The sequence below is a fragment of the Gopherus flavomarginatus genome, chromosome 3 (genome assembly GCF_025201925.1).
Source record: "Gopherus flavomarginatus isolate rGopFla2 chromosome 3, rGopFla2.mat.asm, whole genome shotgun sequence".
Lineage (NCBI taxonomy): Eukaryota > Metazoa > Chordata > Testudines > Testudinidae > Gopherus > Gopherus flavomarginatus.
In genome coordinates, this window is record NC_066619.1 from 107,784,156 (window position 1) to 107,810,060 (window position 25,905).

General features: G+C 39.6%; 1 protein-coding gene across 11 annotated transcripts in view; it reads right to left on the bottom strand.

Annotated features, from left to right (window-relative positions):
* CCDC171 (coiled-coil domain containing 171) overlaps positions 1–25,905 on the bottom strand; it is a 256,020-nt gene that overhangs the window by 187,030 nt on the left and 43,085 nt on the right. For all 11 annotated transcript variants that reach the window (XR_007773169.1, XM_050944127.1, XM_050944126.1 and 8 more), the window contains 4 exons: positions 25,346–25,506; positions 19,409–19,547; positions 10,168–10,270; positions 1,423–1,529 (listed from right to left, as the gene is read on the bottom strand). Coding sequence is in view for 10 of the 11 variants with exons in the window: in XM_050944127.1 (XP_050800084.1) it covers positions 1,423–1,529; positions 10,168–10,270; positions 19,409–19,547; positions 25,346–25,506 (510 nt within the window). In the remaining variant the exon portion in view is untranslated. The remainder of the gene's footprint in view (positions 1–1,422; positions 1,530–10,167; positions 10,271–19,408; positions 19,548–25,345; positions 25,507–25,905) is intronic.

Here is a 25,905-nt window from a genome sequence, read left to right on the forward strand (position 1 = left end):
TGCACAAAAAGCCAGAAACAGCAGCATCTATGGGGAAAAATCAAGAAGGAGAGAACACTGCCCTTTCTGTGTACCACGAGGGCATTCCATGGTCTCTGGCTCCGCATGACAACTTCAGGGTCTGTCACATGCAGTCCTACTGGGAAGTCTTGTGGCAGGTCATCAGCTTGCGATTTATTTTCCTTGACAGTTCATTCTTCTTTCTGTCAGAGTACTCGCTTTGCTTTGTTAGCAGCCACCCCCTTGGCCGCCCCACTGCTGTCTCTGGCACTTTTTCATAACAAAACACATTACTAAGCCAAAGCCTGCTGAGTAGACTTTTCAACTGTGCTGAGAATCATGTGACATTCATCCTCCCAATTCACTGCAGGTAATGTGCTCCTAGTTATTCTTCAGCTTCCAGACCGGGGCCTCATAAGAGATTCATAAACTACTAAACACACTGCAGTGAGATAAGATAACCAGAGACTTAACAGTGCTTGCTGTTTACAGAAGTATAATTGTTTCTGTGTTGACTTTTTCTTGTGCCTCTTGAACAAATCTCAGAGGACTTGAAGGAGATTATTTTTCCCCAATAAAAACAGTAGAGTGAATATGATTTATTTCAAATGTAATGAGTGACTGGATAAACAATATGTTTATCAAACAAGAGACAAAGCTTAGGAATAGAAAAAAAAATAAAATACTGACACATTTCAGTGTTTTGCCAATTTTATGTACAATTAAAGGACTTTGAGAAGATCTAGTTAACTGCTCTCTTCTGGGTTTAAACCTATAAATTCATAAAAAATTTTAAACCCAAGAGGATTAACCAAATCACATTAGTAATATAAATAAGAAAAATAAATACAAGACAGATTTTTCAACCAGTAACTAAAAGCCTCTAAGACTGCATGAAAAATATATTTTTTTAAATAGAAATATTTGTTACTGTTCTTTTTTACCTTCAGAAAAGTATAATGCAGATATCTCTTCCTCTGTATGACATAAAAAACCCCCAAACCATGAAATTTAACAAATCTTCATCAATAATACAACTGATCTCTGAAAATAATGTCACTTTTCTTGTGGGGTTACTCACATTTACACAACTGATACCAATGCATGTTAAAATTCAAGTACTACATTGCATTTTTAAAATACTTATGTCACCTTTTACCTAAAGCCCTGGATGGAGGATGGGAAGTGTCATAAGTTTACTGAAAACAGCTCAAAATAAATATAAAAAAGAGTTAATATATTTTTAAGTGGAACTTTACTGTAGGGAAAGCTTAGGAAGAGTAGTGACAGATTATTTCTTTTTAGTATCCATGTAGCTGTCAACTCAACATTCCCAATCTTTTGACCTTTGTAACAAGTGAGGAATACGTACTGTTGCAGGCTGAAGGCTATATTTATGGAGCCAAACAGTGCAAATGTTACCTCATTAGATGTATCTTCCAGCTTGTTTTGGTAATCTGTCAAGGTATTCCTCAAAGTCTCAAGGACAACAGAGAGGCTTGGAGGTTTATCTTTGTCCTTGTGACTGCCTGAAGAAAAATTACAGAATGAAAATAAAGCCCTTGAAGTCACAGAGAGACAGAGAACTGCTCAAACTGGAACAGAGATATTAAAATTAGTTAGGGCTGCTACAGTGACAATACAGAACATCGAACAGCAGTCTTGTTCTCCCTACGGCATACAGTTTCATGTCAAATATAGCTAAATAACTGTTTGTATGAGAGCTGTTGTACAACCAAGTTGCAATCTCCAGTTAATACTTGCAGTTACCATCCAGGTAATGAACTCTATATCCAGTTTGAGGTATTTAGCTTTAGTGATCATTAGGTCTATATGTCATTCAGTCAGATCACCAACCATTTACACTGCACAGAGATACACTTTGCAAAAACATCTTGTATTAAGTTAAGTAGATTGCACTTTTCCTGCATTATTTTGGTGTCTTCTGACCAAGCGTGCATTTTGTAATGTAGTAATACATCACTTACTCAAACCTTTGCTGAGCCAAAGATCACATGACGTTGTTATGCTTGGAAAGGTCTTAAAACTCTTTAAATGTTCTTGAATTCCAGTCCAAAAGGAAACAGATTTTTTATTATCTGTCTGTGCATTCCTACATAATGTTCCAATTACAAATCTTAAAGCTGATATATCCAATATATGTATTTATTAAACCCTTAAGCTACAACTTCCGCTCTAGTTGACTTAACTGGGGTCATATGCACAAAAGTAGTTTACACTGTTGCCTTCAAAATGATTTCTGAAAACAAAGAACAATTTTATATCGACCACGTATTCATAAGTTGCCAACTGAACAACAGCAACAATAACAATAATTAGATCATTTGCATATCACCTCTTTCCAGAGATCTAAACTCCCTTTATAAACATGAAAAAGCCCTCAATCCTTAGTATTGCCCTTATTCTGCAGAAGGAGACACTGAGGGTATGTCTATACTACAGGATTATTCTGATTTTACATAAACAGGTTTTGTAAAACAGATTGTATAAAGTTGAGTGCACACAGAAACACTAAGCACATTAATTCAGTGGTGTGCGTCGATGTACTGAGGCTAGCGTCAATTTCTGGAGCGTTGCACTGTGGGTAGCTATCCCGTAGCTATCCCATAGTTCCTGCAGTCTCCCTCGCCTATTGGAATTCTGGGTTGAGATCCCAGTGCCTGATGGTGCAAAAACAGCGTCGCAGGTGATTCTGGATAAATGTCGTCACTTAATCCTTCCTCCGTGAAAGCAATGGCAGACAATCATTTTGCGCCCTTTTTCCCTGGATTGCCCTCGCAGACGCCATAGCATGGCAACCATGGAGCCTGTTTTGCCTTTTGTCACTGTCACCGTATGTGTACTGGATGCTTCTGACAGAGGCGGTACTGCAGTGCTACACAGCAGCATTTGCAAGATAGCAGAGATGGTTACCCTCCCTATTGCACCGTCTGTCGTTGTAAATTGGCGATGAGATGACAGTTGTCAATCATTTTGTACCATCTGCTGTGGTCATGGGTACTCCTGGCTGGCCTCGCTGAGGTCGGCTGGGGGCGCATGGACAAAAATGGGAATGACTCCTCGGGTCATTCCCTTCTTTATGTTTTGTCTACAAATATAGAGTCAGTCCTGCCTAGAATATGGGGCAAGTCTACTAGAGAGCCAGAGAGCACAGCCACTCTGGGTCAGAGCCCCAGAGATCCCGCAGAAATGATGAGCTACATGCCATTCTAGGGGGTGCCCCTGCAACAACCCCACCCGTTGCTTCCCTCCTCCCACACCCCTCCTGGGCTACTGTGGCAGTGTCCCCCCATTTGTGTGATGAAGTAATAAAGAATGCAGAAATAAGAAACACTGACTTTTTAGCGAGATAAAGTGAAGGGGAGGCAGCATCCAGTTGCTATGATAATCCAGGGAGTACAGAATCTTTTCTTTAGACACAAAAGAGGCTGGGGGGGGCTGATGGAGCTCAGGCTCCAGCTGCTATGATGAGGACGGTTACCCAGAATTTTGCACTGTCTGCCAGAATGACAGGGAGTCAGGGCAGGGAGTCATTTCCATTTTTACCCAGGCGCCCCTGACCGACCTAACCGAGGCCAGCCAGGAGCACTCACAGGATGAGGACGGTTTTCCACCATTTTGTACTGTCTGCCATAAGGAAAGGAAGGGAAGGGGATGCTGCTGTTCAGCACTGCAGCACCGCATCTACCAACAGCATGCAGTAAACATACGGTTACATTGAAAAATGGCGAGAAATGATTTTTTTCCCTTTTCTTTCATGGGGAGGGCGGGGTGGTAAATTGATGAGATATACCCTGAACCACCCGCGACAATGTTTTTGACCCTACAGGCACTGGGAGCTCAGCCAAGAATGCAAATGCTTTTCGGAGACTGCGGGGACTGTGCGATAGCTGGAGTCCTTAGTAACCCCTCCCTCCCTCGAGGAGCGTCCATTTGATTCTTTGGCTTTCCGTTATGCTTGTCACGCAGCACTGTGCTGAGTTCCTACTGTGGCCTCTGTCTATCATAGCCTGGAGATTTATTCAAATGCTTTGTCATTTCGTCTTCTGTAACGGAGTTCTGATAGAACAGATTTGTCTTCCCATACAGCAATCAGATCCAGTATCTCCCGTACGGTCCATGCTGGAGCTCTTTTTGGATTTGGGACTGCATCGCCACTTGTACTGATCAGAGCTCCACGCTGGGCAAACTGAAAATGAAATACAAAAGTTCGTGGGGTTTTTCCTGTCTACTTGGCTAGGGCATCAGAGTTCAGACTGCTTTCCGGAGCGGTCACAATGGTGCACTGTGGGATACCGCCCGGAGGCCAATACCTTCGATTTGCGGCCATACTAACTCTAATCCGACATGGCAATACTGATTCCAGCGCTACTCCTCTCGTTGGGGAGGAGTACAGAAACCGGTTTAAAGAGCCCTTTATATCGATATAAAGGGCTTCGTTGTGTGGACGGGTGCAGGGTTAAATCGGTTTAACGCTGCTAAATTCAGCATAAACGCGAGGTGTAGACCAGGCCTGAGAAACAAAGAGGTTAAAGAACATGATTTTCAGAGATGCTAAGCACCAACACCCACTGCAGTCAATAGAAGCTACAGTTGCTCAGCATGTCTGAAAAAAAAAATCAGACCCTGAGCAACTTTTTCAGCATAACACAGCAAGTCAGGACACACAGACTGTGTCTTGTATTCTAAACCTATCCATCAGACCAGGCACTACTTTCTATAAAACTATAGTTGCAGGAGCATTCTATCTTTTGACTATTTTAAAATCTTAGTTTATTTTTTTCTAATAAAAAATGGAAAGGTAAGTATCACTTAACCAACTGTGAAGCATTAAACAAAGCCTGGCTTTGGATACTCACATGGAGCACCAACTGCAGTCAATGGAAACATCATACATGCATGCAAAATCAGAATATTGCCGAGAACCACTTTAAAACTGAAATTTGAAGAGTAATTTTCCTCTTTTAATCACTTCAGGAAGTACAGAAGAGGGCTTTAAGAGATATTTCACTCTTGGACACACTAACTTTTCACTTTTATTTCTTAGTCCATCTTTATTACCATAGTCACACTTTGTGTTAAAACACATGCTGATTTGTGTTAGGGCTTAGAGCGCAAATTGCTTTATCCTCTGTTTCTGGAAGTTGGTGAGAATGCTATTCTAGGGCCAAATTCTGCACTATGATCAACACAAAATTTTCCAGTTAATTCAGTGGGATGGGAACCGTTCATGCATATCCCTGGGCATAATTCTGTTCTAAGGTTATTGTTATCACAGTCTGTTTTGGTCACCTTTTCAACATTAAGAAAAAAATTACACTAAAAATAAATTATGGACTAGATATGCCATCCTTGCTCTATTATTTGTATTACTGTAACACCTAGAGGCCACCTCAACTTAAATAAGACCTAACTGTGATTCCTTGCTGTCTGGTTCCATGGAACAGTGCAGGGAGCACACAACATAAACTAATCATCACCCCTTTGTGGGGAAAGCTGCAGGCAGGTCCCAGTTGGGCCATGAGATAGAAAACAAAATCAGGTGCTTGACTGTAGCAAAGTGTGGAATACTATGACATCTTAGAAAAATGCCAAATTCTACAGTGCTCTCATTGAGATGAATGGGTCAGTTCACACTGTGTAAAGCTATTCTTTCAGGCTCTCTGCTGACTCAGGTGGGCAATACTCCATGAGTTTACACTTGTTCATGCCAACCCTCAAAATGATAACTGGGAATTTTTTATCAATATAATTAATATATAATCTATTGATCAGTCTACACAGGTTCATCTCTAAAACCTTATGGGCTAGAAATTATTTTTTAAATGAAAGCTAATATTCTGGAGTACAGTTCTGTGATTGAAATCACAGAATATATCCCCTCCAAAGTATCCCACACATGGTACAAGAAGTATAACAAGATGAACTGATGAAAAATTATCAACTAAATTTCTTCGCTTTAAAAGTGACCATGTGCACGTGTGAGACCGACTTTTTGCTTTATGAAAAATTGTTTACGTTTTCCTGCTTGCTTTTACTTTAGAAATATCAGGCGTGTCAAATCTCCTCTTGTTTTGTTAGAGAAGTCCCATGAAGAACCCAAAGAGACTGGAAGATCTCTCCTCTCAGCCCTTAAGTGAAAGGACAGGACTGATGAACCTTTAACAAAACAGCATTTCTTTCAACTAGTTGACAGACGTTTGAATTAAACAGATGTTTAAAAGCAAAACAAAAAAGACTTTTTAAAACAGTTTGTCATCACAGGAAAGTTATACTAGTATAAGATAAGGTCTGAATTTAAACAGATACTATATTACTGTTATTAATAATAATATTACAGTTATGTCGCTTGGGAAGGAGGTTAAGTGAAACAAAAAAATTACTCTTATAGTGGAGTAAGTGTCCACTTGGGTGGTTAAACTGGGATAACTATACCTGTATAACTGGTAAAACTTTGCCAAGTAGACAAAGCCTAAGACTCTCTTCCCTTCTGTTCAGGTTTCAATATGTCAGAACCCCACTGCTTCTCAAGTTCTCCAACACAAAGAGAGAACTCAATGTTTGATACTTTTTTGTTGTTAAAAAGTGGTCTTTAAAATACCCTTTAGAAACCAAAATTCCTTGAGGCCTTTCTTTTTACATCATAAAGAAACAGAAAGAACACATTCTTTTCTCCTTCACAGGTCATCTTTAAAAGAGCAAGCATCCATTCCAGCAACATTTTTTTCTCATGTTCTGACAGAGAACAGTCATAGCAGGTGCAGAAATGTGATAAATCAGTCTCTCTCAGGTATGGCCCACGTGAGGAAGTTCTGAGGCACTACTTCCAGGAGTCAACCATTGGGAGTTTATCATCAGCTGAGTATGTCCGCAGTTGATTCTCCTTCCCTGCTATGTAACTGGCCACTAGGAACATCTAGTAGGACTATACCAACTCTCAATCCTTGAGCAAGGGTGCTGGAACAATTTTTATAGTGGGGATGCTGGGAGCCATGAACCAAACTGTAAGCCTTGTATATAATGGGAACCACTTCAAGCAGGGGGTGTGATAGACCCCGAACACCTCTAGTTCCAGCACCTATGTCCCTGAGGACTTTGTTTTTCAGTACTTGCTGATGTTACACTGCAGTTCCCAAAATATGATCCATGGATCACTGGTGGCCCATGAAGCCCTTGCTGCTGATTTGTGCAGAGCAGTCAGATAACATCGTGCTAGCGCTCCTAATTTTCAGTTGGTTTCTACATTAGACCACAAGGAAATATTAAAAGCTCCAACTTTTTGTTTTTATTGGTCCTAGATTTTCTGCAAGTCCACTTCACAGAGCAATAGTGTCTCTTTGTGGGCATGAAAGAAATAATAGAAGCAGCAATATTAGACAAACATATACAAGAAGAAGCAGCAGCAGGTAAGAAGAAAGCAAGCCATCTTTGAAAATATTACAACGTGATCAATTGAAAAGTGCAGCGAACCTGCAAGACAAACTGTAGAATTTTACTGTTTGTCTCCCCTCAAATGGGAACAGCACTTTTGAGGTTTCAGTGTTTGCTATGAGGACCCACTTGCAGCAGCAAATCAGATATTCTGCAGAGGAGCAACTCTCTACATCTGCTTTTGAAGCTTTAAAATATTTTATTTTTAGATGTCTTATTTTTAAAGGTGGGAGTAAATAAAGTGCATTAAAAACAAACTACTGAATTCCCACTAAGAGGGAAACACAGGATCAGATCACTCCTTGTGATACTTACCATCAAGGGTATGAGAAGAATGGAAAACCTGTTCAAAGTACTATAAATTGCTTAGGAATTGCCCCTTAGTAGCAGCAACAGATCCCCCTCCCTTTAACCCTGCAAAAGCTCCTTTGTACAAGAGAGGCGCCATAGGCTTGAGAGGAGACTGGGAAAGGCTGCTATAAATGGCACAAAATCCCAGTGAACCTATGGGGAAATACCCATAGGAATTAATGTTGACGCTTTCAGCATTAGTTCTCACCAGTTCCCACTATGCACCTGGAAACTGACTGCGAGGATTTATCTGGCCCAAGTGCAGGTGAGGAGGTCATAGCATCACAGTTCCAGATGAAGCCATGCTTTTATGGGAAACAGGAGAATCCACAGAAATATCAGAAAGGAGTCTAGTGCTCTTCCACTCAACTTTGCCTGTCCAAAGCTTTTTATCTGGAATGACATTTGTCACAGTTCAGGACAACTGCACCTGTATTTCCCCACAGTGGTTCAGCAAGGGAGTTCATTCTCAAGGATTCCAGCTCCCCAGCCATTGCCTTTCTGGGTGGAAATACATGTTTCTCTCCTTTCTGACTGGTGTATTTCTAGGCTGCACAGTTCCCTGCCTTCACTGTGTATTTCCCAGCACAGACAGGCTGCCCAAGGACACCTGCTTGCTTTCTCTTTAGAGAGGGATACAAGTGTAACTACTACAGATATAAATTACCATACAGATTTCTATGCAATCCTACTTAATTCTTCAGGTAAAAAGCACTACAGAGAAAGCACTAAAAACAATAAAAGAACCTACACTCATGCTAATAAGATTACTAGAATTAATCACAACCATAACATGGATTCTGGCTGGCCCAGTCCTTCTGGCCTTACCCTAAGGTTTGGGGCCCTCTGTGGACCAGGGATTTGCGGATCAGAAGGAAGGCCATATGCTAGTTTAGAGCCAGGCTATTTATCTAAAACTCCTTTCTTAATCAGTAGTTCCTGGATACTTCACTTTGAAATAGTATATGCACACCTTTCTATGGGGGGTAGCTTCTTTAAAGATGTTACAACCTGAGTCAATTTGCCTAATCATCCTGTTGTCCTTCAGATGGAAATACATACAATTCCACAATACAATACACAATTGCATTTTTAATACAATGAACTCCAAACATGTTAAAACTAATTCATTAAGGTTTAAGTTAATTCAGAAAAGTTCATTCAGGATATTGTAGGAAATTATCAGTCTGTCACAACATTATTTGGCCAGAAATGCAGAGAAAGTAAAAGGAGAGAGGAGGAGAGAAAAATCGATGAAAGGCTGCCACATCATCCCTCAATGTATCTTGTTGCTAGATATTGCAGAAATGCAGATATAATTTATATAGCACCACATAACACATTAGGTTTAACGTGAACTTAAAAACAAATAAACCCCTTTTCTGAACATGTTTTACCTATTTTTGTAAAAAGTGATTCCTAAGATTATTATAACATAGATTAGAGGAAAATATTTCTTTATGTATTCAGTTCATTTCCTGTGTGTGATTGACAGCACTTTGTGAATACTTTGTTTGACTGGTTCCCGTGTATAGGTATGTGCATGTTTCATGCATCAATGAGAAATTATTAAAAAAAAAAAAAAAGTTTTTCTAAGAACATAAGATTGTAAAAAAAAAAAACAAACAAACAAACAAACCACAAACACACACACAAAAACTGACAGGGGAAATAGCAGTCAGCTGTAGTATCCAAAACTACTTTTACCCTCTTTTTCAAAATAAATTTACTAGATTTCAGATTAATGGTGTCTCAATAATTACTGTTTATCTCAGTCCCCATCTCAATTGTAGAGTAGTATGTTACAGATAATGCCATATAATGCATATGGTAGAATGACACTAAATTATCAATTTCAGATTTATATACTAATCAGAAAAATATTTACCAGTATGCTGTTTGAAATTAAATGAATGCAACTCAGAGTACAAAGTACCGCTATAAAGAGAACTGTGTAACATCCTGTGTCCTACATAACCTTTGTGAATACGTGACCTTTAAGTCGCTGAAGGTTGCCTCAGAATTTGGCTCAGTTCAGTCAAAACATCTGTTCCCCTTGCAGGTAGACTGTAAGGACTTTTTTCTCAGTTGGATTTAGAGCACAGCAAGTGAGCCCTTTTCTGACCGATCAGAGAGATCCCAGCACTTGTAAATCAAATTCTGGGCTGACAACAGCAGGTCCACATTCCCTCATCCTTTCTCAGTTAGCAAGGCCACTTGACTGCTGTGAGAACTGCTCTTATCATGTCATCAAATCAAAGCATGTTGAGAAGAGGGAATGCGAGAGGCATCTGCAGAATTCCCACAATGTAGTGACTTTGGAACATTGACAGATGCATCTGTCATTTTATACCTTCAACTAACCTGCTGTCAGCTGGCTTGACATAGTAAAGCTGTCCAAGAGTAACTCCAGTTCTCTCACGTTGTTTTCACACATCTCTGTTAGGAAGGCCTGGCATTTCTTGGCCTTTATTTGACAGGGGGATGGGTGAAGGAAAAAAAATATTAAAGTGGTAAACAAAAAAAAAAGACATGTTACAATTAACATTTCTACTGTAGGACAAATTATATAAAGAGACACATTGCACATCATTACATTTTCCTGAAACCAAGCAGGTACAACATGATAGTACAAACAGCTAAAACAGTGTTTCAGTGTGGACTTAACATGCATTTGGGATAAAAAACCAGGGGAGAGTGTGGGGGGGCCCTTCAAGTAGTCAGAATTAGTAAATGTTCGAAGAGTATAGTAATTTTCTCTTCCTGCCATAAAAATAGTTATCTGCTGCCTATGTATACAAACAACAAAGTTAATTGTTGCACCCAGCAAGGACATCTGGAAAGGCACAATGCTTCTGACAAGATGTGATGGAAATCAAGGATCTACTGCTCTGGAAAAGCCCATACCTACTGTAGTTGTAACCTGCCAAGTGCAATTGTTAGCTATATTTTCCATGTTAGATAGTGGTTTCTTCAATCTCAAAAACTCTGCTTTCTAGTTAATGTCCCAGAAACAACAGAATAATGGAGAACATTTCAACTCCCAGCACTGGATTTTCTTTCGATAAGCTTTTCACTGGGGGACCTTGTGTGTAGGCTGTTATTCAAACTACAGGGCTGGTCCTATTTCAAAGGACAGCTTAATATTAAAGTGTCTGAACAGATTTGGAATGAAATAAAATTTCAAATAGTTATGTCACTATTATTGTTTTTTCTTCAAAGGGCAGCCCTGCATCCAACTTGAGTAGACAGGCTGGGCAGTGGGCAGATCAATGGGAGAGGCACCCTTCCCACAAGCAAGTCTAATAGTTGCACAGACAATCCACAAAGGCTGCTTCAGCCCATCAGCTGATTTAGCTCCATACTCCACTATTACTGGGGTAGAGTGGGAGGATCAGCACAGCAGTAGGTCCTGTGGCCACACACTCCATCACCACCTCACATCACACTTCTCCCTCCTCTGTGCAGCAGACTCTGCAGTCATGAAGGAAGGGTTAGATTTGTAATTGCAAGAGTGTAGATAAGTAAACTTAGTATGTAGTTACAAATATTGAGGTAGCATATGATATGTTTTCTTTTCATATGAAAAATATTTTAAAGAATATTAATAAAATGTGAGCTTAATATTTCACTCTTAGTTCAGGAGCACATTAAGCACTTGCCACTTGCCAAATATGCACTCAGTAATGACAGGAATGATTCCGAGCCCACAGCAAGTCTCTGGGCAGCTTAACAAGTGTAGCTGGCCTGTTCTAGGCTGCTTGCTTGGCTGCACCACCTCATTGGCGGGACGAGTCAGCTGACTAGCTCTTAAGCCCAGCAACAGCAGTTCAGCAGCTGCTCAAAGCATTTGCACATGGCTGTGATAGCTCCTGAGCCTGCTTGCCCCAGCCTTACTCCCACCTTGTTCCAGTCCCGTTCCAATCCTACTTTTAATTCTGACCCAGTCCTGCCCTTGCCTCGTACCTTATCCTGCCCCTGCTTTGTCTCACTCAAGGTAACCCAGCTTGATGCTCAACTCCAATTTCTGAATTCTGACTTTGGCTCTGACCCTCGGCTCTGGTATTTGGACTCTGACTCCGGCTCTGACCCTGGACACCTATTACTGGCTATTGACTCCTGCTCCAACCACTAGGCATGACCACCCACATCCCGATCTCTGACAATTAAGCTTAAATTTGTTAATACTGTACAAGTTAAGCAAGAGCCATGGCCATTCACTGTCATTGGCTATATTGGGATATTCACAGGAATACTAAGGCCTCAATCCAGCAAAGCATTTGAGGATGCACTTAACTTTAAGCACATCTCACTTACTTCACTCTGGTACATCCAGATTGAGTAGAATATAAGGCCTGGCCTATACTACAAAGTTTTGCTGGCCCAGCTATGTAAGCTAGGAGTGCTGAGGGGGTGAGGGGAAAAAAATGACACTGCTAGCTGACACAGCTATGCCGACAAAAACCCCTGTTTCATAGATGCAAGTATGACAAAATAAGAGTGCTTCTGTTGACGTAGCTCGTGTCATTTGGAGAGGTGGTTTAGCTTTGCTGGCAGAAGAACTCCTGTTTTCCACATTAGGGAGCTCTTGTCAACACTGCTATTTCAGCATAACTATACCAGTCAAGGCTCTGTAATGTAGACATTCCCTGAGTATATTATATTAGTATTCTGTTAAAAATTAATCTGCCAAAGGAACCCTCTAACTTTAGTTACTTAATTTTTAAAACATATGCTACATATGCATATAGTAGCATTTAAGAGCTCAGTCCGACATGAGGAACAATGGGTATTTCTACACTGCGATTAAAAAACCTGTGGCACCAAGTCTCAGAGCCTGGGTCAGCTGACACAGGTGCTGGGTCAGCATGTGGACTTCAGCCCAAGCCCAGGCTCTGAGATTTCGCAAGGGAAGAGAGTCTCAGAGCTGTGGCTATGCTGCGTGTCTTTTACTGCAGTGTAGCTGTATCCAATGGGAGATTCAGGTGCACAGGAATACGTCTGAAAGCTACTGAAGCTTCCAGATTCACTATAATCAAATATTTATATTATGGTAGCACCCAGAGACCTCATCAGGGGTGGGGCCATTGTTCTCGTCCCTGTCCAAATGAATATGTAGACATGGCCTCTGCCAAAGAGTTTACAATTAAAGAAGTCCATAGTCAAAAGATAGCATCTGTCCAGACAACAAGCGGGAAAGGATTAGGTCAAAAGTAAACCATAATTAAAGTACCCTTTTCATAACATCAATGTAATGGAGAGGTGGTGAAGAGAGACGGTCCATATCTCCTATTTCTGATCCTGACCTGTTATGCATTATTTATCTTCTGATCTAAAATTATAATTCGCTATCTGAATACATTTTCCTTCCTATTTGATCATCACACAGGAAATTTACTCTCCATAGCCCCAAGAAAATTCTACTATATTGTCTATTACATACAGACCAACACACCACTACTTATCCAAGGATCCAATCAGTTTTTCCAATGTGGGGAATGTCATCCCCCAAAAAGCTCTCTTATGAGCTGATAGCATATCATTGGCAAACAAGGACAAATATATGCGATTTTCGGCTGTGTTCTCCCCTATTCAGTTTAAATATTTTATAAAATGTGTTTTACTGTTTCAATTTTAATTACATGTGCTTTATATCTACTAATATATTATTCATGTGTGTTTCAGTGTTGGGTCCCCTGTAGCATTTACATGGGTTTCCCTATGTGATAGTTTGTACTACACTTCACAAAGAATTTCCAACACAACTGAAATCCATATTTGCACAAGTGCTTGTATTTGCAGAACACTACTACAAATATATTGTAAAGCATTATCTTTTCCACAGAATGCAAACATATTAGAAGGATTTACCTTACAGTGCATATTATCAATAGGAAAATATAACAGTATGGTCAATATCACAGTAAGAGAAAGGCTCTCTTTTTAATGTAAGCCATTCTAGTACAGACAAGGTCATACCGAATATATCCCTCAGAAAAGTCTTTTTATAAGCATGCCTAAACAAATGTACCTTTTTCCCCTCAGCCTTCCATTTTTTTTAATTCACTACATTTTAGTCAGTACATTCTAGTTTATTTGGCCTTCACCGTTTCTCTATTCTCACATTTGTTAACTGTATCCATAAGTCTCCATGCCAATTTCAGTATCTATTTTTCAATTGCAGTAAAGATCAAAAGGAAATTCCTTAAACTAGCCAGATCGTCTATATTTTACCCACAAACAATTTAGTTTCCTTCCTTTCTAACTCCTGTTCCAGTTCCCTCTCCCCCATCATTGCAGCCTATGATTTTTTCCTTAAATTTGCAAAGTGGAAAACCTAAGCATAGATGTGAATGTGCATTGCAGAGAATATACCAAAGGGTTTCTCAGTTTCCTAATGCATATACTTAATGAGAATGAGTAAGGTTCTACACTAAAGGTCAGGGCAGGTGTATTCATGGTGCCCCCACCAGTTTTTGCACGATCAAAGCTTTCATTTACATTTTTTAGAATGTTTCTAGTCCTTATGCTTGTAAAGATATTTTTCTGAGTACTGAGTCTAAAAGTAGGGTTGCCAGGTGTACAGTTTTCGACTGGAATGCCCAGTCAAAAAGGCACAGTTGCAGCTCTGGTTGGCACCGCTGACTGGGCCATTAAAACTCTGGTCGGTGGTGTATTGGGGACCCGGGACTAAGACAGGCTCCCTACCTGCCTTGGTTCCGTGTGGGTCCCTCTGTGGCCCGTAGGCGCATGAGTGGCCAAGGAGGCCCTGCACAATGCTCCCGCCCCCAGTGCTGGCTCTGCAGCTCCCATTTGTCAGGAACTGCAACCAATGGGAGCTGTGGGGGCAGCGTCTGCAGCATGAAAGTAGCGTGTGGAGCCTCCCTGGCTGCCCACGAACTTAGGGGATGCAGGGACGTGGTGGCTGCTTCCTGGGAGCTGCTGTAAGTGCTGCCGGGACCCCACATCCCAGACCCGCTCCCATACCCCAACCACCTACTCCAGCCTAGAGTCCCCTCACACACCCAAACCCCCTCCTGGAGTCTGCACCCCGCTCCTCCCCCCACACATCCCAACCCCCTGCCCTAGCCCTGGGCTCCCTCCTGCTCCCTAAACTCCTCATCCCTGGCCCCACTCCAGAGCCCACAACCCCAGCTGGAGCCCTCATTCCCCCACACCACCCTATCCCAGCACAGAGCCCTCTCCTGCACCCCAAACCGGTCATGCCCAGCCCCACCCCAGAGTCCGCACCCGGAGCCCACACCCCAAACCGCTGCCGCAGTCCAGTGAAAGTGAGTGAGAGTGAGAGATGGAGGGAGTGAGGCTAAAGTGAGCAGGACCAGGGTCTCAGGGAAACCCAAGATACACCTGTGGGGAAGAACAGTATGATAGAAGAAATCACTACACTAAAATCGGTTTTATATAGCAAAATTTTCCAAAAGTGGCTCCTTACGTTTTACCGGTTAACATTTCATGTGTACAAATTACAGGTACAAGTCCCACATCTGCACATGCAATTTTTTACCTGAATAAATAACCATTTGTACATGCAATTACCTATATTTTTTCAGGTTCAATTTAGATGCACAACTTCGAAAATTTGACAACCTCTGTTTGAGAGACCTCTGTTTTTCACTAAGGCTTCAATTAAGAAAAGCACTTAAGCAAGCATTGAAGTCTGTCCTATGCAGGACAGCACTAGGCATGTACTTAACCTCAATAGGACAAACAAACAAATAGATTAAGTAATTTTTTTTCTGGATTAACATCAGCATTACTGTTCCTTTGCATTTATATAGCACTTCACATCTTCAAAACACAGTACAAACACCAACTAATCATGTTTTATACTCTGCGTATCAACATACCAATTGTTACAGAATCTGAGATATTGCCAGTCTACAGGAAGTACCTCTGCAGTGACTTATGGTATGACCTTCAAATCTTAATAGTCTAGAAGCAGCTAAGCATTCTTTCAGAATCTCCAAACATTATATATGGCTGACATACCAACACAGGAAAAAATGTTTATTGAAATAATATCGACATTTTAGTGAGGAATTTGAAAAATCTAGGAACATATATGTTTAAATATTCTCATTAAAGTAAGTTTGCATTAGAAAATAAAGTTCATTCTGTTTCTTAATATACTTTTTATTAATAAAACGATAAATTCCCAGAACCTTCACTATATACTTTTACAACTCTGTCCACATAAAATAAGGAGCTTCAACTTCTCCTTCTCTTCAACAACTAAAAGTTAGGGTTGATCTGGTGCTAGATGGCAGGAATCGAAATCCAAAAGCATCTTTAAAAAAACAATTCTAGCCACAACTTATTTTTTAGAGGTCAAGTATAGAGATGGAGCCATTTCGATTTAAAGCCAGTTCTGAACCACAATGTATATACCCATTTCTTCCAAATTCTTATTCTTCAAACTCTAAATTCTTAAAACACTAGTTGGAAAGAATAACAAGTCTGAAAACAGTTTCCCTAACAATAACACAAGGAAATCTTGAGATCTTGCCCATACTGAATATTGCCCAGGCAATCCTGTCTGGTACTAACAGATTCTATCACACTTGATCCATGCAGATTTGTGACAGACTTTTTCAACATGCTGAACTTTTAAATTAAAAGCAGCAGAAATGCTTTACTTTATATGCAGTGGAGCCGTAAAGACAAACGTTCTTTTTAATATAACAAGTTTCTAAAGAATGAGCTTGGTCCCAACACAAGTTACTTCAAAAAACGACAGTTTGACCTTAAAATATTTTAAATGTTTGGTAATATTTCAAAACAAAATCATTGTATTAGAGCTGATCACTGGGAAACCCTAGAATGAGATTATCTGAGTCTGAAAAAAATGGACATTGAGAAGGTCTAACTTTAAAACAAAAGAATGAGAGAAAGTACTGGTAATTATTATACAAGAGAATAAAAGTATTAACATTTCTCCCACTGAGAATTTCAGTTCAGAAAAAGGGCAGCTTGGTAATAAAATATATCACATATATTTCAGTTTTTAGCCAGAGCTTTTTGCTTTAACAATAAAAATGATAAAAACTCTTCAGCATGAAAAAACAAAAAACGACACTCTACCTATTCCAGCTTCCCAAATAAAAACACAAAAAAGTCTTCAGAGAAAAATACTGAGTTTAAAAAAAAAATCTAATCCAGAAAGGGGCTTTGAATACCTATCCTGAACAAGCCTTTTAAAAGGTGGCTTGCATATTTTTGCCTCTTCAAGGCAGTCTTGAGGTTTTAAGTCATCTCAGCAGCTTTTTCCACCTACCCAATATGTCCCTTTCAGTCATACTGCAATGGTAGTTTTGAGGGCTCCTTTCTGCTTTATCATAAACTATATAGGATTTTCTTCCGAAGCCTTAATCTCTCAAGTGGCAAAAAGCATATACGTGTAATTTACACTCTTCTAAGCAAAGTAAAAAAAAAGGGAGACAGGAGGAGGAAAAAAGAGCGAGAGATATGACATGGCGAGCGTATGTACTCATCCAGGTTCCACTGAGAATCGTCATAGCCCGCAGCAGCTCACCATCTCTAATTTTACACTTTTAAACATCAGCCAGCTATTGGCAGTGGTCAAGGAGGCAGTGTTGCATTCCTGTCTTATGGGTTCTGTGGGGTTTAGAGAGGATGGCTTAATTTAGAGCGAATGTCCCTCAGTACCTTGACCTTAGATGGAAGAAGCTGGTCTCTTCTCCGGAAAGAGAGGAGCTGGGAGGAAACACTCTATTGAAATAGCCAGTTCAGGAGGGTACAGAGTCAAGTTTTTGCTGAAACAGGTTTATTAGCTTACCAGTTTTTGAAGGGGCATTGTTAGCAGTCTGAATAAGAAATGTGACTCAGCAATACTATGTTTTATCTGAGTCATTAAATAATCTAAATAAATACAAACCCAGGGATCATCAACCACTTGGTTTATTTAAAAAAAACAAAGATACTTCTGACTAGTTTGTTTGCTGGGGTTAGGCAAAAGTGAAATGATGAGTAATTTGCCATTCCCATCCCCTTATGAGCTCTTGAAGTTGTACCTGCAGTGACCTACTAATACAATTTTGACACAAGTGGGAGAAAGACAAGGGAGATGTCACGATAGAAGTAAAGTATTAAAACACTGGAATGAGCAGCCAAGAGAGCAATGCAAGAAATCCAAAGATTTGCATGAGTGGTGGAAGACATAAGAACGGTGTTGCGTGCCTGGATGCTCTACAAGGACGAGATCCACACACACGCAGTGAGTTAATTGGCTTTTATGAAGGTTAAGTGACACACCTGCAACGGGGACTCCAAGCATTGCTGTCACTGGGACAGGGAACCCAGCGCACGAAAAGCTCGGCCTGGTGTGGAGTCCAACTACGTAACCGATGGCCCACAGCAATTATAACATCATGCTAATCCTATGCAAAGCAGCACATACATATGCAATTTGGGACTTTCCATCAGCAATGGCCGTCCCCCTTGGCCTATGGCCAGGGGCTTCCTACAGTTCCTCATACACACCAGGGCTTCCCACACAAGGCAGTTCTAACTGGTTAAAAGCAGCATCTGCTGGCATATTAAGTCCTATAAATGACCTCTCCTCGAGAAAGCTAGGCCGTGACAAAGTCTTCCGGGGTCCCCTACAAATGGCCATACTGGGTTAGACCAAAGGCCCATCCAGCCCAGTAGCCTGTCTACCAACAGTGGCCAATGCCAAGTGCCCCAGAGAGAGTGAACCTAACAGGTAATGATCAAGTGATATCTCCACCCTCTGACAAACAGAGGCTAGGGACACCATTCCTTTCCCATCCTGGCTAATAGCCATTAATGGACTTAACCTCCATGAATTTATCTAGTTCTCTTTTAAACCCTGTTATAGTAAAGTCCTGTTCTATGACTTTATGCTTGAAAAGGTCCGAGATAAAAGCTGGGGTGGGGAAAGTAATCAAACTGGGACTGTGTTCCTCATGGGTGGATGTATATAATGTTTCTCCTACAAAGTTTCCCTTTTCTTTAATTGACTGCAACAAGCCTGCTGATCCTTCTGATGCAGACCTTTGCTGTAGCTCACAGACTAGCATGATTCCTCTCAGAAGCAAGAAGCAGATGGCACCCTCCCTGCTATGTATAGTGTAAACAAAGCCTTAGGCATAGAGGTGAAGTAACTTGCCCAAAGCCATACTAGCAAGACAGTGGCAAAGCTTATGGGCTGGTCTATACCGGGGAACTTACAATCGGCACACCTACATCTCTTAGGGTATGAAAAACCCACTCTCCTAAGACATACAGCTATGTCAACCTAACCTCCGCTGTCAACAGCACTAGGATGATGGAAGAGTTTTTCCATTGACGTATCTCTGAGGAAGGTGGATCAATTATGCTAATGGGGGTAGGTGTAGGTAGCACCCAGGCTGAAGTGCTATAGCCACCCTGCTGCACCATTGCAGCTGTGCCTCTCTAGCAGTTTAAATGTAGACATACCCTTAGATTAGACCTACAGTGCAATCAAATCATTTTCATAACATTCTTCAGCTTTTTATATAGTAAAATATACAATGTCATCTGCTGGCCCAATAAAGCAAGTGCCACAGGGTTTCTCTCTTACCTTTGCAAGTTCCTCCTGTAATTCTTTGCAACTTTTTTCATTATCCTGGAGTCTCTCAGAGAGGTCTGTAATTACTTTCTTCTTTTCCTCAATCTCTTCATTTAGTTGCTTGTTTGTAGAAAAATACTCTTTTTCAAATCTGAAAAGTTTCAGTGTTAGAATAGGTTTTTCAAATATATTTTTGTCAACCAACATTATATACTTTTAAACACAACTGACAGCTGTACTATATATCATGTTTTCATGCCATAAGGCTTTAAAACTTGCCTTTACTTTTTTTCATAAAAAATCCACTCTTTAAATGAAAGGCTATAAAGAAATAGTACCTCCCCTTAAGAAAACCAAGTGTGTGTACTGTGCCTGCAGTCATAAGTAAAATAGGTTTAGTGGTCGTGATGTGGCCTCTAGATTACATTTAATGAGCAAAATTCACCACAGTTCAATTACCTCAGAAACTGTTATTCAGTCTCCAGGCAAGTCTTGCCTAACCAGTTTTGAATTAAAACGTAACAGTAGCACCCACAGTGTCTATATGAAATCTGGTTATGTTCTATTCTAAATTGTGTGGCATAGGATTTTAATGTCAAACAGATGTTCAAACAATCATCTAACAATGGTTGAATTCTAAATGCTAGGGAAATTATTACCCTCATTACTCACTGTCACCAGAGGTGATGTCCAAGAGCTCGGAGTGAAAAATCCCATCATACTCCTTGTTTCTAGAATTTTAACAGTGGGATCTTCCCCTGAATTTGTTTGTTTGTCTATTTGCTGTAAAGAAGGTTTATGCTTTTTGAGCCATCCAAGACAGACTTGTGAGACAAGGGAAATCATCACTGAGAGAAGGGAGGTTGTTCCATGATGGCAGTTTGTGGCTTGGGAGAGAACCCAGACTGTCTAGGGCAGAGGATCACAGCCTTGAAGTGTCAGAGAGTCAGGGCTCTCTGCACTTTTGGTCAGAGGGAATCCTGGGAAATGCAGTCCCAAGTCCCAGAGGATGACGAGATTTGTAGGCCTCCACAGCAAAACATAATGGGAAAGGGGGTGGCAAGACAGTAGCAGTCATCTTCTCCCTTATAAAAGGGAGGTTGAAGATGCCAACAGCCCCTCTGAGTGAGGGAGAACTCTACTTGTTTGCTTTTGACTTTAATCACCAGATCTTTGGGGAGAGTCTGGAAACTCAGGAATAGTTGGGAGGAAGGAACTCTGGTGAGGGTCTGTTTCTTTTAAACTTTATTACAAGACTTGCCGTTTGTCTATTTGACTTTAAACTGGCACTTCTCTGGAGTCAGTTGGGGTTCTCTGGAGGAAGAACTCACCTTCTCAACCCTAGGGAGGGCTGTGTTTGTTTGTAAAATACTCAACTGGCAAAAGTCAAGCTGATACAGCAGCTAATAAAATTGCCCAGATCAGCAGCAGAGGTGAAATAGTAGAACACCACTGTTTAGTTCTGATGCTAGAGTCGATAATCCTTTCTCTATGTCTAACGTACTAATCAAGTATGTTAGTTAAGCTCTAAAATGGTTATGCCATTTATATCTGGCTATTTTAATTTTGGTTTTTTAATATTTCAATCCTCCCAGTAGGTATTTTTTTTTTTACAATATAAATATATTATTAAAGGTTTAGTACTAAATCTATAGATCAATATCTCTAATTCTGGTGGTATCATAACTGTAACAGTTATGTCCTTTCACAATCCAGTGTTAGTTTTTCAAAATAAGTTGATTACCCATAGTCAAAATATATTTCTAAAAGTAATTCAGACATAAAAAACTGCTGCTCCCTAAGGAAAAACTGGCTATTCATTTTTTCCTGTTTTTCTAATTTCTTTCCAAGCTTAGGTTTAAGGCCAAAAAAATTATGCTTTTATTATGGTTATGCAAAAACCTTTGTTTTTCAATTTAAAGAAAAGCAAGTCTCTTAACCTAGATAATGATTCTGATATTGATCCAACAGATTATTAGATCTAAGACAGTTGAATGCAATTTAATATTTAATTATTCTTATGAACAATTACAATATAACAGAACACTGAGATTTGTGTAAATCTGTTTTTGCTAAAGATATTGTGAAAGACAGCTAAAAACATGGTTATGAATTTTTTTTATAATTTGTAAATATTTTGTATTATGATTTAGTGTAAATTATAAATTTAAAAATAAGTTAGGCCTTTTATTTTATTTTATTTGACAAACAAAAAATTCACCACTTCCATTAGTTCCGAAGTTGCCTCAAGTTGCCAGTTTTAACCATTATTAAATTAATGTGCAACAGTAGCACCCAAATTATCCATATACTGTATATCAAATATGGTTGTGTCCTATTCTAAGTTGTGTGTTGTACAGTTTGAACTATTCGCAAAATTTCAAACAGATGTTAAACAATCATGAAAATGTGGTCTAATTCTATAAGGTTTAATTTTTATTCTTAAATCATTATTATAATTTGTGTTTCCAGAGCACATTCAAATATCAAAGCAATTAAAACATTAAGTCTTAACATCACGGTTACATTGGTATGTATTATTCCCATTTCACAAAGCTGTAAATAGAGGCACAGACAAGTTAAGTGACTGCTCAAGGCCACTAAGGAAATCAATAAAACCCAGATTTTGAATGTCAAGCCCTATGCTGTAATCACTAGACAACATTCCATATTCACATCTGATCAAATAATGCTATCGTACTATGTCCACAAAAATCTATGAATAAATACATATATGGTCTGATCTTGCAAGGCTCTGAGATGCCTCAGGTCCCAGTAAAGACAACAGGAGCTGAGTGTGCACAGCACTTGCAGGTGCATGTCCCTATTAACAATAACTGCCAAGGCAGAACCCACCGAGTTACTTTAATAAAACAAAATTTGTGGAAAGTTAAACAGTACTGTATCCAAACCACTTTTTGTTTTATTCTTAGCACCCAATTTTATGTGCGGAACAATTTAGGTGATCTTAATCCATTTTTCATTTAAAAAATAAAAGCACCTGTGAATTTTTTCCATCATCCAACTTTTGCTTCTAGATTGGTAAAGCAAGGTCCATAACTATTTTTTTGCATCCTGTTTTAACGCAAGAGGTCTGATAGTTTGGAACACTACATGTGAAGAGAAAAAACAGAAGTATAGCAAATAGCAGATGGGACCTCTTTCAGATGACCTAGATCTGATACTGGCCTTCCCTTTTTGTTCCTCTTTGCAGTGAAGCATGCTGAGGAAGCCAGGGATACAGAGTTCTTTCTCTACACCACCCCATACCCTTCTGAAGTCATACCAGAGTCCAAGATTAGGAAACATTCCAGAGGTAAGCATTTTGTTTTACTTTTGGATGTTTGCTTGGTCTCAATAGACTTCTGATGTAAAATGGTGGTGGAGAGGACAAACCAAAAAAACAGAAAAGAATTGTAGCATGGGAGTGGCGGGGAGAAAACAGATGACCACAGTCAGTGGGCAAACCTGATGGCAACAAATCAGGGTGTTACGGATAATTAAAGAGCATTCTAATGCAAGGGTACTACTTTGCTTGCCTCCTGTCTTCATTTTCTAAATATTTCCTTTTGATAACTCCGAACCTACTGATTACCAAAAAATCACATACTTTCATGGTAGGAACCATGTTTATATAAAAAGGCTGTGAATGGGAGAAAGGAGGTTCTTGAGACAGTTGCATGAACCACCACCCCTATACATCTGTAATTATATAAGTTCCCTGCGGCAATTACAGGAGTTTCTTAAATGAAAAAATATTTATGTATTTTTAGATATCTTTTAGTAAGATTTAGCATGGATGAAAGCATGGAAATGGAACAGGCAACATGTGATCATCTGCAAGCGTTTCACAGATCACAGCTTAGGAACCTCTGATCAAGCACAATATTTGTGCAATTTGAAAACAGCTGGGGGGGCAAGTGCATACTAGAGGAGTATGACATTAAGAAAACAGAACAGTACAAAGCTGGTAGGAAAACTGTATTGAAAGAGTAAATATTTCCTGGAAGAAATAAAAAATATTTAAGGAAAGGATAGTGGAAAGAGAAAGCCTCTGGAAATTTTTACTAAAGCAGTAAAATATTTTCCTTTAACAGTCATATTAGGACAGGTAAAACAATAAGAGATAATTGGTTTACTAAGTTCAGTGGACTTCAGTGGATTCTACAGGGTTCTAGCTACCAAGAGAGAGGAGGACTGGAATATGAATTACTCAAGTTAAAACATTAGGAGCCTAAAGTCTCTGCCATGTAGCTTAGCCAAGAAAGTGATTTTAAGGCTGGACATTGGTAGATTCCAAGATCTTGACTGAAATAATCTGAGAGTTGGATTCACAGAGTTGATACCACATACAAGGATAAGTTAGCGAGGAGAATAAAAGCAAAGTAGATTGAAAGATAAATTAATTAACATAATCTTTGACTAAAGCAGTTAAATATGTTTATAAATGGGTTATCTCATAAAGGAAGTTTAATGCACAGCACAAAGTTAATCAACATTTAGACCAAAGACTGTAAGGTCAAGAGTATGCATTCTACTTCTCATCCCAAATTTATTATGCCATAAATTGTAAAACTATCAAATTCATACATTTAATGACGTTTTACACAAGGTGAAAAGGAAAGCATCAAAACAAGTTAAAATATTGCAGAAATCTCCAAAATAAAAACAAATTGGCTCATGTAGGAAGTCACACTGTAGTATTGATTTGTCTCCGTATCTAGGAGGGGTCGCCATTTGTAGAACAATGAATTTTTGCAAAATCTTCATGCTTGCATGGAAGTTAACAGCAGAGAGCGGATTCTTGGGATAGTTGAGTTCCTTGGTTAACTCCACCAAAGATATACCAGGGATAAATGTAGTCATTTATGTTTAAGAAAGGGAGCCCCTTTTATACTAACCCCCCTCCACCCCCCAAGACATTCTAAAGTGGGCAAGCACCAACCAGGGAGGCTCATTCCTCATTTTAAGTGACACCTGGAGCATGCAATCATATCAAACAAAAGGTGTATTGTGAAGAGGAATTCAAGCATACACTAATTAGAAACTAAGCACAGGATGCAATCAAAATAAGTGTATAAGCACTGACAGTCTGTTTGTGCTATTATAGACAGCAAATATGTTTCTTTTAGCAACGTTCAAAGCTATTTTCTGTAGTAACTGTACATACTGTAAATAAAAGATACTTTACTAATCCCAACCCCATGTCTGTACACACCTCACTCTTTTTCCAAAAAGGAAAGAAATCATATCTTGGGATCAAAGTTTTCTAACCACTCAGAAGTTGACATTTTACTAATTTTGAGATTCTGAGCCACACAGAACCATAATGGACCATTAGAGAAGCTTTAACAAAATTATAGGCTGAAAGGGGAAAGAGTTCTTGCATCATGGAATGAGCAACCCAAATACCCCAAGAAAACCTGCTTCAAATTTCCCTGACCTGAAGAGCTCCGTGTAAGCTCAAAAGCTTCTCTCTCACCAACAGAAGTCGGTCCAATAAAAAAACCATTAGTTCACCCATCTAGTCTCTCTAATATCCTGGAACCAACATGGCTACAAAAACACTGCATACAAAAGCTAAAAGGCATTCCTCGCCATGAATAATCTGCAGCTTCTCTATGAAAGTCTGTAAATTAGAGTTTCCCTAACAAAAATAAATCCATATGAACTTGCTAAGATGAAAAAAAATGTTGTCACATGCAACGCTGCTAGCAAACGTCCCAATATGAATGTTTTGCAAATTATCCCTATAGCAATAGGTTACATTTCTCTATCTTCCGAGATAGAGTGTGTATATGTACCAGAACTGATAAAATGTCAGGCCTGTTCAAGTGTGTGTGATCATGTCATCTTCTAGTGACTGCTACCTAAGAAGGATGTAAATTATAATACTACACACACTGTTACTGCTGGCTTACAATACATTTAGTAGATAAATAAACTTACACATTGAGTTTTTCCAAGCTCTCTTGGGCATTACGTTTTTCTCTCTCATATGCATTTTCCACCTCTTTGAACTCTTTCCTGATCATTTCCAAATCAGAAAGAGCTTCTGCTTGGCTGGCTTTTTCTACCTGCAAAGCTCCTTCAAGGTCTCGAATCCTTAACTATCAAATGATAAGAAAGCAATTAAAGCAAGTTAGGGAAAGCTATCATTAATCTTCAGCAGTGTTCTCTTTTGCTGTGTGTGTGTGAGAGTGAGGGAGCGCTGAGCACATGAAGGGATATGAACACATACTATAAAGAGCAGGGAAAAATAAAAAGATATAAGGTGCTTTTCCTCAGACTACTATACTTCAGTGGAATTTAGATTTTATTCATTCAAGTACACTGGTAAGGTTTGTCAGAGGTTTCCTATTTTTTGTACATGAATCCAGTTCCATTAAAACATAAAGCACAGGATTGATAGTGAAGATTAGAGTTCCATACAATGGAGAGCAGAAATGTGACAACTCCATGTGCATCAACTATTAACAGGAAATCTTACCAGTCTTCTGTTTGTAAAA